At 50.1% G+C, this 12,709-nt stretch overlaps 4 protein-coding genes across 4 annotated transcripts; 2 read left to right on the top strand and 2 right to left on the bottom strand.

The window, feature by feature from the left end:
- Positions 1-5: 5 nt before the first annotated feature.
- Positions 6-1,650, top strand: N7478_011304 (ubiquinol--cytochrome-c reductase subunit 2; the record flags this gene model as incomplete). The annotated part of the gene is made up of 4 exons (XM_056927518.1): positions 6-245; positions 309-483; positions 617-1,476; positions 1,555-1,650. 4 exons carry the CDS (start codon positions 6-8, stop codon positions 1,648-1,650), a joined length of 1,371 nt encoding a protein of 456 aa, XP_056774566.1.
- A 2,255-nt stretch (positions 1,651-3,905) lies between these two features.
- N7478_011303 (putative mitochondrial DNA replication protein (Yhm2)) lies at positions 3,906-5,110 on the bottom strand (the record flags this gene model as incomplete). The annotated part of the gene is made up of 4 exons (XM_056927517.1): positions 3,906-3,960; positions 4,028-4,700; positions 4,813-4,909; positions 5,000-5,110. The coding sequence occupies 4 exons, from the start codon at positions 5,108-5,110 to the stop codon at positions 3,906-3,908; spliced, it is 936 nt and encodes a 311-aa protein (XP_056774565.1).
- Positions 5,111-6,206: 1,096 nt separating this feature from the next.
- Positions 6,207-7,908, bottom strand: cit1 (citrate (Si)-synthase CIT1; the record flags this gene model as incomplete). The annotated part of the gene is made up of 5 exons (XM_056927516.1): positions 6,207-7,313; positions 7,381-7,428; positions 7,503-7,587; positions 7,661-7,725; positions 7,798-7,908. 5 exons carry the CDS (start codon positions 7,906-7,908, stop codon positions 6,207-6,209), a joined length of 1,416 nt encoding a protein of 471 aa, XP_056774564.1.
- A 1,926-nt stretch (positions 7,909-9,834) lies between these two features.
- Positions 9,835-12,546, top strand: N7478_011301 (Nrd1 complex RNA-binding subunit; the record flags this gene model as incomplete). Its single annotated transcript, XM_056927515.1, has 4 exons — positions 9,835-9,954; positions 10,060-10,305; positions 10,559-10,658; positions 10,823-12,546. The coding sequence occupies 4 exons, from the start codon at positions 9,835-9,837 to the stop codon at positions 12,544-12,546; spliced, it is 2,190 nt and encodes a 729-aa protein (XP_056774563.1).
- Between the last annotated feature and the right edge of the window lie 163 nt (positions 12,547-12,709).

Raw genomic sequence — 12,709 nt, 5'->3', positions numbered from 1 at the left:
ACATCATGTTGTCGCGGTCCTCCCTCAGCCGAAATGCGCCCCGTGCGCTCTCCGCCGGCCGTCGGGCTATGGCTTCTGCTGCCAACCCAACCTTCCAGTACGATGTCTCCGAGGCTGCTGGTGTGAAGGTCGCCAACCGTGAGGTCCAGGGTGCTACCGGTACTCTGGCCCTGGTGGCCAAGGCTGGCTCCCGCTACCAGCCCTTCCCTGGCTTCTCCGATGCCCTCGAGAAGTTCGCCTTCAAGGTCCGTTCAGCAGACATCAATCGTTCATCTAGGGTTCGGTCATCTAATCTCATTCGCTTATAGACCACACTCAAGCGTTCAGCACTGCGCATCACTCGTGAGGTTGAGCTGCTGGGCGGCGAGATCTCGGCGACACACTCGCGCGAAAACGTCGTTCTCCGCGCCAAGTTCCTTGCCAATGACCTTCCATACTTCACAGAGCTCCTGGCTGAGGCTGCCAGCCAAACCAAGTTCTCCGGTACGTTACTTGCTAGATTTGGTTGAGCAATATCAATGTTTCCCGTGGACATTGGTGGCATATACCCGGAAATTCTTTCGTTTTGATGGTTCCCGCCCGCTCATAACTAACACGAACTTTTGCTTGATACTAGACCACGAATTGAACGAGGTTGTCGCCACACTTCTGAAGTACCAGCAGCAGGCTGTCTACTCCAGCCCCGAGACCGTTGCCCTCGATGCCGCCCACGGCGTTGCCTTCCACCGCGGTCTGGGTGCCCCCATCACTCCCAGCCAGACCACCCCCTACGAGAAGTACCTGTCCGGCGACGCCCTGGCTCAATTCGCCCAGGACGCCTACGCCAAGTCCAACGTTGCTCTGGTCTCCACTGGTCCCAACTCCGCTGATGTCTCCAAGTGGGTTGGCCAGTTCTTCAAGGATCTCCCTGCTGGCAGCTCTTCCAGCCAGTACAAGGTCCAGCCCAGCCAGGCCAGCAAGTACTTCGGTGGTGAGCAGCGCATCCCCTCCAAGAACGGCAACGCCGTCGTGATTGCCTTCCCCGGTTCCAGCGCTTTCGGTACCGCTGGCTACAAGGCCGAGGCTTCCGTCCTGGCTGCTCTGCTGGGCGGCGAGTCCTCCATCAAGTGGACCCCTGGTTTCTCTCTGCTTTCCAAGGCTACCCAGGGCTTCTCTTTCCTCAACGTCTCCACCAAGAACCACGCTTACTCCGATGCTGGTCTCTTCACCGTCACCCTCTCCGGTGCCGCTGATCAGGTTGGTGCCGCTAGCAAGAACGTCGTCGATGCCCTCAAGAAGGCCGCCGCCGGTGAGGTTTCCAGCGAGGACATCAAGAAGGCCGCCGCTCTGGCCAAGTTCCGCGCTCTTGAGTCTGTCCAGACTCTCGACACTGGTCTTGAGGCCACTGGCTCCGGCCTCGTCCACGGTAGCAAGGCTTACCAGATTGGCGAGATTGCCCAAGCTCTTGAGAACGTCTCTGAGGAGCAGGTCAAGGAGGTATGTTTTTGCCCTACATAATTCTTTTATTTCCCCCTCCTTTCAAAAATTGCATATACTAATATTTATTGACTTTAGGTCGCCAAGTCCTTCCTTTCCGGCAAGGCCAGCCTTGTCAGCGTTGGCGACATCCACCAGCTCCCATACGCCGAGGACCTGGGTCTGTCTGCTTAAACTCCTTGTACTTCATACAACCCCTAGACCGAGGGAAAAGCGTGTTTCCTCGTTTGGATTTGATGTGACCATTTGTGCCTAGATTCTTTGCCGATATCTCCTTTGTGTTTGAGGGTGTAGTTGACTGTAATACAATTGTACCTTATTCGATGCAGTCTTCCTTGTAATTCAGTTTAAATTCATGGACCTCTCCATGCTTGTTTAAATTTAAACATGTTAAACTACGACTAGCTTACTGTCAGCTTCTGACTTGCCCGGGAAGATTCTCTAACGAACCCCGTCAGGCTCGGGGTGCCAGAATAAAATATTCAGCCTTTCCTCAACAGACCGGTTCACGCATCATAGTCCACATGGTATGTCCAACTGGGTCTATTCCTCTAGCTTGGCTTCGATTTTCGGAGATCAAAGATGACACTGGGGAAGCCTCCAGTAGCAGCCAGTACAGATAGCCAACTACAAACAGCCAACTACATACAATTGCCAGTCGACTATTTCAGGCTTGAGGATATTACCAGCAGTTTTCATTATTTCGCTAACCTTATTTCACTAACAGCATTTACTATCTAGTTCACAAACATCATATTCCAAGTTACAGGTGCTTAGATTAATAATCAGTGAGCTAGACATCTGGACTAAGTAGCTTATTACCTTCAAATCAAGTCTAAAGTATGTACTGTTAGCTGCCAATTCGTACGATATGATCTTACTGTTGGAGTAAGAAGCCAATTGTAGATCAAGAAGGTAGTTAGATATAGCTATTGAGCGGGAAAATCATGATTAAGTTGTTGAATTGAAATGCATATGAATATCAATAAAGCCCTGGAGAGTTCGAGGACCGCTAAACTTCACTTGTACAAGCCCGAATATCCCTCATCAAGGAGACTTTCCATGGTTTTAGGAGCTAATGTTGCGACCAATACCCAAGGAAATCATTCATCTGCACTCGGAAGTCTTAGACAATGCCTGTACGTCAGGAGTCACGACCTTCTAGTCTACCTCAGCAAAGTCTAACAATATACCCACTTAAGCTCCTTAAGCTCCGAATGAATAAAGCTAGGGAGTTTGAATTTCTTCGATCATTTGAGGTTTCTATTTGCATCGCACGTCACAAAGCTTACAGAAGATTTAAGTATTCAGTGGAGAATACTTAGGTGAAACAGCCTAGGCTTCATACCCCGAACCCAACGTCTGGAACTAAACAATAAACAAATAAAGCGCAAAGTAGCCTGAGTAGCCTTAGTAGCACCCAAAGTCCCAGCATAAAATTCCTCGAAGTCAAGTGCCCAACCTCAGGCTCCTAGCCTGAGGCTAACCAAGTATAAAACCAAAGCAACAAATCAAGACCTCGCTATGTACCCCATTCAGAACTTTGAAAGCAATATGAACCATTAATACATGTAATTTTGATACAGTCCGAGAAACTACGTAGCATTCAAGCAAAGGTAATAATATGTCAACCCGCAATTTCTCCAGAATCCCATACTGAGCTCATGGCTTATGATCCATCCATTATAACCGAGGTCAAGCCACGGGCTTGCGGGCCGCCGGGCACAGATCCTTGCATAGCGTTTTGAATGAAATGAAACACAACAGCCTCGGATAAGCTACACGGATAAATGGAAAAGGAAATAAGCATACGTGCCGTTTCAATTTAATAAAGAAATAAAGAAATCAAGAAATATTACTCATATGTGACGAACGTAGTCTGGAGCGAAGAAAAGGCCGATTTACGCCCCCGAGATCGGATGTTTGACTTCTGCTCTTTCCATACGTCAATCAGCCCCCACTTAACGGGGGATGGGGATTAGCATGGGGATGTGTTGTGAGTAGAAGCGGAGGAATTCTTGGTTATTTTGCGGGATGCTAGTGACTATCGTGATATTTATGGAATGAATACTTTGAACTCAGGATTGTGTTCCAGGTAAGGGTTACTGATGTGGTTTACATTCAAGCTTGTTCAAATTACTTGTTTGTGTTTATAGGCTATTCTATTGAGCTAATTTGTAGTTCTATACGCAGTGTCATTTAACATGACTAGAAATGCGCCAAACAAAGGAAACCATCTTAACTACCATAGGGATACAGAAGCAGGAAAAAAACAGAGTGTGTTGAGTATCACAATCACAAATGTATTCAGTGGGTATCGGGGTCTGTTCTCAGTGAACCAGACAAATTACGGATGTGTTTAAACGATAATAATCCTGCTCCTTCTCCGACAACCGCTGCATAGTAGAAGGGTATCTCAAACCTTCTCTCTAGTGCTTCGCGGTGACGGCCTCGCCAGTCAGTTTTTCGACTGCCTCTTTAGCCCTATGAAATCATAAACGTTAGTATAAGGTCATCACATCTGAGAATTGAGGGGTAATAAAAAACGTACATGTCACCAAGAGCCACCATGCAGACAGTCTGCCAGATGCCCAGACCAATACGGGGAGCCACGCCACGGTAGAGACCACGGATGCCGTTGTTGTCGTAGATGTACTTGAAGGTCTTGCCAACAGTCAAGTTCTTAGGACGGTTGGGATCAGGAGTCTTGCTCTGCATCTCAACACGAATGACCTCAATGGGCTGGTTCCATGCGGACAGACCACCACCCAGACTGGAGGCGAGAATCTTCTCAGCAGCAGACAGCTTCTGGCCATCGTCCTTGCCGCTGACCTTACGAATGGCAGACTCAGCCAGACGAGAAAGACCGAAACGGGAACCCCAGTTGGTAGTCTGACGGATAGCCACAGCGTTGACACCACGGTTGATACCGCGGATACCCTCCTTGCGGTAGATATCCATGAAGGTAGCGAAGGTACCAGGGGGCTTGACACCCGTGGCAGCCATCTTGTGCTTGGTGATCTCGACAGTCTTCATGCAAGTACAGAAGCCCATAGTAGCGTAAGCCTGAGCAATACCACCGGCCATACCACCGCTAATACCGCCGACGAAGTCATTCGCACCGAATGAGCGAGCGTAGAACTCAGCTTCGGAAGCGACGAACAGGAGAACAGCGCCCTTAGTGGAGGCCTCAATCCAGGCCCACGGAATGAGTCCTTGGTAGTCTAAAGATCGGAAAGTGACAGGTTAGCATGTTTTTATCTCACAGTAGCGTTAAAGGCTTCTTGGCAAGGCCCCCACGATCGGAGATAAAAGGAGAGAGATAGTGGTACATACAACCGAGGATCCCGCCACGGCCCCAAATCCGACCCATAGCACCGGCGAAGCTGTCGCCCCGATTCGCGGCCATGGTTGTCTTGATCACTTCCAGCGGCTATATTAAGAACTGATGTCAGCTGGGGGGCCATTCGTATTTGCATAACGCGGGTGGCAGAGGAGAGATGAGAGGGCGATTGCTACATACCTGTCCCAAGCTGGTGACCTCGAACAAGTTCAAGCCAGCACCCAATAACAGGTTGCTGAACTTGACGGGCTTCTTCTCAAGCTGAGGCGCGGGGGCTGATGTTGTCGACATGTCTAGAATGTGGATGCTGCTGAAAGGGGCCCTGACCAAGGGATGTACGGGGCTTCGTCGCCTAAGGGATCGAAAAAGAGGTGGGAGGGGAGAGTGAGAAAAGAAACTCGAAAAGCGTTTGAGTGGAAGCAAGAAATGTTGGAAAGGAGGAAAGAGAAAGTGAGGCGCCAATTGTCTTATAGGAGAAAATCAGCAGCTTCTCAGCAGGGGTGAAAGGTAGCGGGTACCTCAGCCAGTGCGGAGTGTCCACTCATACCATTGGGTACTGAGTACCTCCCATACCGCCAATAGTGGAGATTCCCTATCTGTTCTCTTCCTTACTATGTAGCATCTCTCCTTGTGTTGACCACCGTCTTAACCTCGGTCATCGGGTTAATTGCTGATCTACGTGCTAGATCAATTAAACATGATTCCGATTCTCGCTGGAATAGATGTGAATTTTAGGTTTATTCTTCTAGTTCTTAGTTCTGTGTTCTGTTTATTTTTCTCGCTGTTCCATGACCGGCGACTATTCTCTGAGCTATCATAATAAATCGAGATAACTCTCCGATCTATTCCTATTTTAATATTTAATATTAATATTCATTCTATTTTTTCCCTATTTTCTCCATTTTGTCCATTTTTTCGAATTGAGTGGGTCGGTGAGAAGGTTGAGCCTCCCCAACAATTCACGTGTGCTCGATTCTCCCCAGTAACTATCAGACCATTCCAGATTCTACACTCAATGCTGAGACCTGGCCTTATCGATAGAAAATAGACTACACTATACCACTGTAGACAACACATACTGTAATTGTTTATTTGATAGGAATTGAAACTTAAATTGAATAAATATACATTTAAAAATGTTAAATTATAATTCTTTACCGCAGGGAATTACAATGACCAGACAGATACGGAATTGACGTGACCATAATCATCATGCTTTCGAGGAAGTGCTGTTACAAGGCCCGCTCGAACCGATCAAGTCCTATCATACAACATGACAAAAGAAATCACAGCACCAGATAAAACAAAGAAATAATACAAAGTCTTAAGTCAGAAAAGTCCTTCCCTCAATGAAGAAACACATCACGGCTTTTCGTCGGTAATTTTTTTACAGCTTGGCACCGACCAGCTTGGCGTAGGCCTCGGTGCTGAACGACTTGGGGCGCTCAATGGGCATACCGAGAGCACGGTCGATGATCAGCTGGGGCAGGACACCAAGAGCACGGGACACACCGAACAGAACGGTGTAGTAGTTAGCCTCAGTCAGGCCGTAGTACTGGAGGAGAACACCGGAGTGGGCATCGACGTTGGGGAAGGGGTTCTTGGTCTTTCCGTGCTCAGTCAGGACACCAGGGGCGATCTTGTAGACCTGGCTGACCAGCTTGAACATGGGGTCATCGGGGAGCTTGCGGAGAGCAAACTCGCGCTGGGAGACGTAACGGGGGTCGGTCTTACGCAGGACAGCGTGACCGTAGCCGGGAACGACCTGGCCAGCGTTCAGGGTGGACCAGAGGTAGTTCTTGATGGACTCATCAGTCAGGTCGTTACCAACGGCCTGCTTCATCTTGGTGAGCCAGTTAAGGACCTCCTGGTTAGCAAGACCGTGGAGAGGACCAGCCAGACCCTGGAGACCGGCGGACAGAGAGAGCATGGGGGAGCTCAGAGCGGATCCGACCAGGTGAGTGGTGTGGGCGGAAACGTTACCACCCTCGTGGTCAGTGTGGATGGTCAGGTACAGACGCATCAACTCAACGAAGTCCTTGTTGCCACCGAAACCGAGCTGGTTGGCCAAGTTGAAGGAGTAATCCTTGTCCTTCTGGATAGGAGCGACCTTGCCGTCTTTGAAGACGTTGCGGTAGATCTTGGAAGCGATGGTGGGCAGCTTGGCGATGAGGTCCATGGAGTCCTCAAAGGTGTAGCTCCAGTACTCCTTCTTGTTGACACCCTTGGCGTAGGCCTTGGCGAAGCTAGACTCGTGCTCGAGAGCAGTAACAGCCAGGGAGAACTGAGCCATGGGGTGGAGGGTGCTGGGGCAGCGGTCGATGAGCTCCTCAACGAACTTGGGGACATCGGAACGAGCGGCCCACTCAGCGGAGAGGTCCTTGACCTGCTGGGCGGAGGGGATCTCGCCAGTCAGCAGAAGCCAGAAGAGACCCTCGGGCAGGGGCTCCTCACCACCAGGAGCCTTGGGAAGAAGCTGCTGGATCTCGGGGATCTACAGTAGAGTTTTTATTAGTGAATTTGTTCGGATTCCATGCACAGTCGTCAATCGAGCTACTTACAGTACGGCCACGGAAACGGATACCCTCCTCAGAGTCAAGGACGGAACCCTAGAAGAAGAAATCATGTCAGTCTCAAGCTTTATCGCCAATGCGCCACGAAGCTAGGAAGGTATGCAACTCACCTCCCAGACGAGAGACTTGATACCACGGGCACCACCGTAGACCTGGTCAAGAGTGACCTCACCAACGACCTTGTTACCGTGCTCCCTGCAAACTGTGTATCAGTATCTACAAACACACGGTTGACTTTCTTTATGATTCGGGGGGCGCGATGACATACTTGCGGAGCTTCTTGACCTTCTCGATCTCGGCGGGAAGGTTGTCGGCGAAAGTATCCTTCAGAGACTATTGAAGGCAGTCAGTATATGGAATTGATGAACATAGCAACCTTGGAAGCTTAATGCGGCAAGAACATACCTTGGCCTTAGCGGAAGAGTAGCAGCGCACGCCGTTCAGGGCGGCAGTCTGGATGGGCTTAGCAGCCACAGAGGCCCGCAGAGCGGAGGTACCAATTCGGATGGAAGCCATTGTGAATGTGAGATTATAAATTTTTTTCAACTCTACTTCAGAGAGAAGGATGAAAAAAAGGAAAGAATGGGGATGGGAGGGGGAAGAAAAGGAAATGAAAAGAAATCATCCGGGAGCTCCCTTTTTTCGGAGTGGATTTTTCCCGTAATACAGCCGGTACATTCGGGCTGATCAAGGCTGTAATTTACCCCCAACGGTACAAACACGGTCATGTCTCGGGCTGCCGTGGATCGTCGTTCGCAGTCGGAACAAGACAGATCCACGTTGGCATGCTGTAAAGGTGTACAGTATACCAGTTGTACCTAATCAAATTGATATTTTGGACTTTTCTCTATATTTTCAGATTTTCATATTATTTTATGTTTAGTCATGAATACACCATAATCCCCATGATCCCCATAATTCCAAGGTTAGATCCCATCTGATTAGGGCTACCTAGACTAGCATAATCTCCCCATGATGACTTTCTCACCAATCTCACAATACGATAAAGTAATAAAGTAATTTTCCGCTCAGACTGGTATCTATAGAGGATGGCCATGGCAGTGACGTCGGCACCTAGGCCAACCAAGTCGCCATCATGTCCCGTGTGCCGCCATCCGGATCCCCGAACGCGAGCTGGGGCCCTCGGCTTCAATTCTGCTGGGATTACTACTGGGGTCTAGGGGCCACATGATAAAAATACCAAAAAGACAATTAATTTAATTTCCCTGGAACTCCCATGATCACATTCTGCATAATGCTGATGTATGATCAAACATCAATTGATACTTTTGTAGTCTATAGATATCACGTACATGAGTTAGTGCTGTAGGTTGTTCCGTTTATAGCCGGCATTTCGTCTGAAAGAGTTCACCGAGATCGGGAGAAGAAGAATAGTGGAAGGTTGACCAGGTTAACACGTTCACACGTTAACGGGGGGAGACAGAAAGGACCCTAACACCAAAACAGTTAAAAATCGAACCCCAAGAATCCGATGTTCGCCAACGGAATTGACTCCGGCCCCATCTTAGCTCCAGATGGGTTGTTTTTTTCGTATTTGGAGTTCAATGTGGTCATTTATTGTCATTTATTATAATGATTAGATCAGGGGGATCCATCAGCACTGGTAACTAGGGGAACCACATGATACGGAGGATCATAAAGGCCAAAATGGTATTTTTGCCATGTCAGCATTGACACCTGACTGCCTTACTGCCTTACTCTGCCGGGTCTTTCTGTTCTGTCCTGTGAATGCCGTCCACGTGATATTAATCTCCCCGATTAGGTCTAGCGTCTCAAACTCTTCTTCACCCTTTTCTCTCTCAGTCAGAGAAACACCAACTTCTTCCCTTCTTCCCTATCAACGACGTCGCCCCCTTTTCGGTCGCCATCTCCATCATCACAGCTTCCCACGGACAGTACTTTGTAAAGCCGTTTTTCGCTTTTTCTCTTTTACTCGGGAGGCCTGGATATTATCTACTGCTGAGTGTTTCGATCGGGGTTCTCTCACAGTAACGACTTAAGTTGTACCTCCGTACTCGTACTTCGGCCAGGCAACTCTCCTGGACCTTTTATTTCCTAGGCTGTATTCCAGCTGTAGGCGGCACCAGAGAGATCAGTGAATCTCGTGCTGTAGTGAAAGGCCGCTAGATATTTGGTTTCACTCTTAATCGCGTGTCAAGTCAACCCGAGGGTGGAAAAACAAAACAGCCAGATCAGAAAAGAAAGAATTCCTGCTTAACCCTTTTTTTCTTCTCTTTTCTTCCTGTTCGCTCTTTTTCTCTCTTCCAGTAGCCAACGGCATTTTGGGCCTCGCGACTTCTTGCCAAGTTATTCGAGTCGCAGACGGCATTTGCTCTCATTAGGCCCTTTCCTTTTGCGTCGAAGAAACAGATCCAAACCAAAAAGTCTTTTCATTTCTCTTGCACACACAAACACAACGCCATGTCGTCCGCTGTAGCAGAACTGGAGAACATTCTCCAATCCATGCTGGCGCTGAAGCCTCCAGGCGTATCCGGATCCAAGATTCAGAGCATCACCAGTTTGTGCACGGCCAATGTTCAGGTAAGATTGCCTCTCCTCACTTCCCTGAGTTGAACGCGAGTTCGCGTGCGCATGCCCATGCGCATGTCCCACTAGATGAGAGATCGCTAACCCGATTTTACTTAGAATGAATCCGTTCTGATCCAAAAAATCTACACGCATTTCAAGAAGGCACCGGGCACCCACAAACTGGGCGTACTCTATGTCGTAGACTCTGTAACCCGTCAGTGGGTAGAAGCTGCACGAAAGGCCGGACAACCGCTAGGATCCTCTGCCCCAGATGGAACTTTCGCCGCTGGTGTCAACCGAGTTACCGAACTCCTCCCAGTATTGATGGGTGATATCATAAACAACGCCCCTCAGGATCAAAAGGTACGCACTAGATATGCAGATGGGATCAGCCCCACCCCCAGGTTTGGGGGCCGATTGTCCGTGACCATTGGTCGCTACGATTGGAGGCAGAATTGTGGTTATAGGTGGAATGCGTTGGATATCTCCACCCACTTCTACCTCTCACTTCTGCCTCGAGGCTACGATCCCAATGCTCCTTGCTTTTTTCTGTTTTCCCGTTCCTCACTTAAGAGAATCGTACAACTTACGTATATCTTTCCTTAAACCTGTACAGGACAAGATCAAGAAACTCATCGATATCTGGGAACGTGGCTACACCTTCCCAGGTCCCATGCTAGCCTCGTTCCGCGACAAACTCAACGCGCCCGTTCAGAGTAAGCCTCACTTCACCCCTCTACAACATTTACAACAACTACTTTGGAACTTTGGAACAACTGTCATCACTTTGAGAGACACAGGTCCCTCTCTGCTTCGAAATTTCCACCAGTATCGTTGATCACAACTAGTTTGGCCTCATTCTAACATTCTTTTGATGTAGACGTCGAATCGACCACGCCCGAAGGATCTCCTGCCCCCGCCATGAACCTGCTTGGAGGAGGCGCGCCTCCTACGAACAACGGCTCTGGAGCTGCACCGGACACCTCCAGTATCTTGAAAGCGTTGGCCGATATGGCGAAGCAAAACACCACTGCCCCGGCACCTCAAGCCCCATCTGCGGCTCCAACAAATCCTCTGGCAGCTTTGAATCCTGCTGCCTCGATCCCACAACCCGTCTCCTCTGCCGATCCCACCGCTGCCGCGAACCAATATGCTGCTCAGGCTGGTTTGAATCCGTTTGCTGCTATGGGTGGTGCTTTGGGTCATAATCCTGCCCTTGGACAGCCTCAAAGCCAAAGCCAAACACCGAATCCAATGGCTGCTCAGAATCCTTTGGCGGCCATGATGGGACAGGCTGCACCTGCACCAACCCCCGATAATGGAGCCGGTATGGCACAGCAATGGCAATTACTTCAGATGCTCGCAGCACAGGGTGTTCCCCAGGAACAGTGGGGGACGGCCCTTCAGATCTTCAGCATGACCAACAACATGGGTGGTAATGCTCCTCAGATGCCTGGCTTCGGTGCTATGCCCGGTATGCCCGCTATGCCCGGTATGCCCGCTATGCCCAATGCCTGGGGTCACCAAGACTCCCAAAATCGCGATGATCGGGACCGCGAACGCGATTACAACCGTTCCCCCGGTGGCTACCGTCGCCGTTCTCGTTCACCAGGCGCTGGTTGGGATCGCCGTCGCACTGCTTCCCCTCCTCGCCGTCGTGATAGCCCAGTCTATGGTGAATACCACGGCGATTCTCCTGGCCGTCGGGGTGACCCACGTGATGCTCGTCGTGGCGGACGTCCTAATGAATATCGCCAGCGCAGCCCACCTGGACGCAGACGCCGCTCCCCCTCGCCCCCTCGCAAGGATCCTAACCTCCCTCCTCCTGGTCCAAAGCTGATCGAATGGGACTACTCTATCGGTCAGGGCAGCATCAAAGTCCTGAGCCGAACCCTCTTCGTCGGTGGCGTCACCTCATCCGAGGCCAATCTGCGCGCATTGTTCAACAAGTTCGGTCTGGTCCAAACTTGCATCGTGAACATTGACAAGAGACACGCATTCATTAAGATGATCAGCCGTCAGGATGCCATCTTGGCCCGCGATGGAATGGAGTCATACCGTGTCGGTGAAATGCAATTACGAACACGATGGGGTGTTGGATTCGGTCCGCGTGACTGCAGCGACTACCAAACTGGTGTCAGTATCATCCCCGTTGAGCGGTTGACTGAGGCGGATCGCAAATGGATGCTGAATGCTGAGTATGGTGGTACTGGTGGCCGTGCTATTGAATCTGGCATGGTCGTTGAGGAACCCGATATTGAAATCGGTGCAGGTGTATCCTCCAAGGCAATCAGCCGACGTATCGCAACCGACACCGGTGGCAAACGTGGTCCTATTTCGACTCGCACCAACCCTGGACCCGGAGAGCAGCGATTCGGAGGACGCCGCTCGGAACGTGATGGTTTCGACTCTGGTGGCTACAATCCTGCCCCTCAAGGAGATCGCGTTGACATGAACAACATGAACAACCCAGCCGTTGCACCTGCCGTTCCTTCATACGGTTTCAGTTTCCCCAACATGCCCATGCTTCCTCCCGGATTCATGCTCGGTGGTCAAGCTGGCATGCCAGCTTCTCAGCCCCCTCCCCCAGGCCAGGGTAACTAAACACAACAAAAAGACTTGCGTGCTATTTTCCCATTCCACCTTCTAACCATTGTCTTCTATCCACCACTTTTTTTCCTTCTCCTCTTTTTCTTCTTTGCATCTGGACACTGGGGTACGTGGGACAGCCGGCGTTTTGAAGGGGACATGAGATCTGTAACAAACT

Source organism: Penicillium angulare (assembly GCF_028827245.1).
Source record: "Penicillium angulare strain IBT 27051 chromosome Unknown utg000008l_segment0_segment0, whole genome shotgun sequence".
Lineage (NCBI taxonomy): Eukaryota > Fungi > Ascomycota > Eurotiomycetes > Eurotiales > Aspergillaceae > Penicillium > Penicillium angulare.
This window is presented reverse-complemented; position numbering and strand designations above follow the sequence as displayed.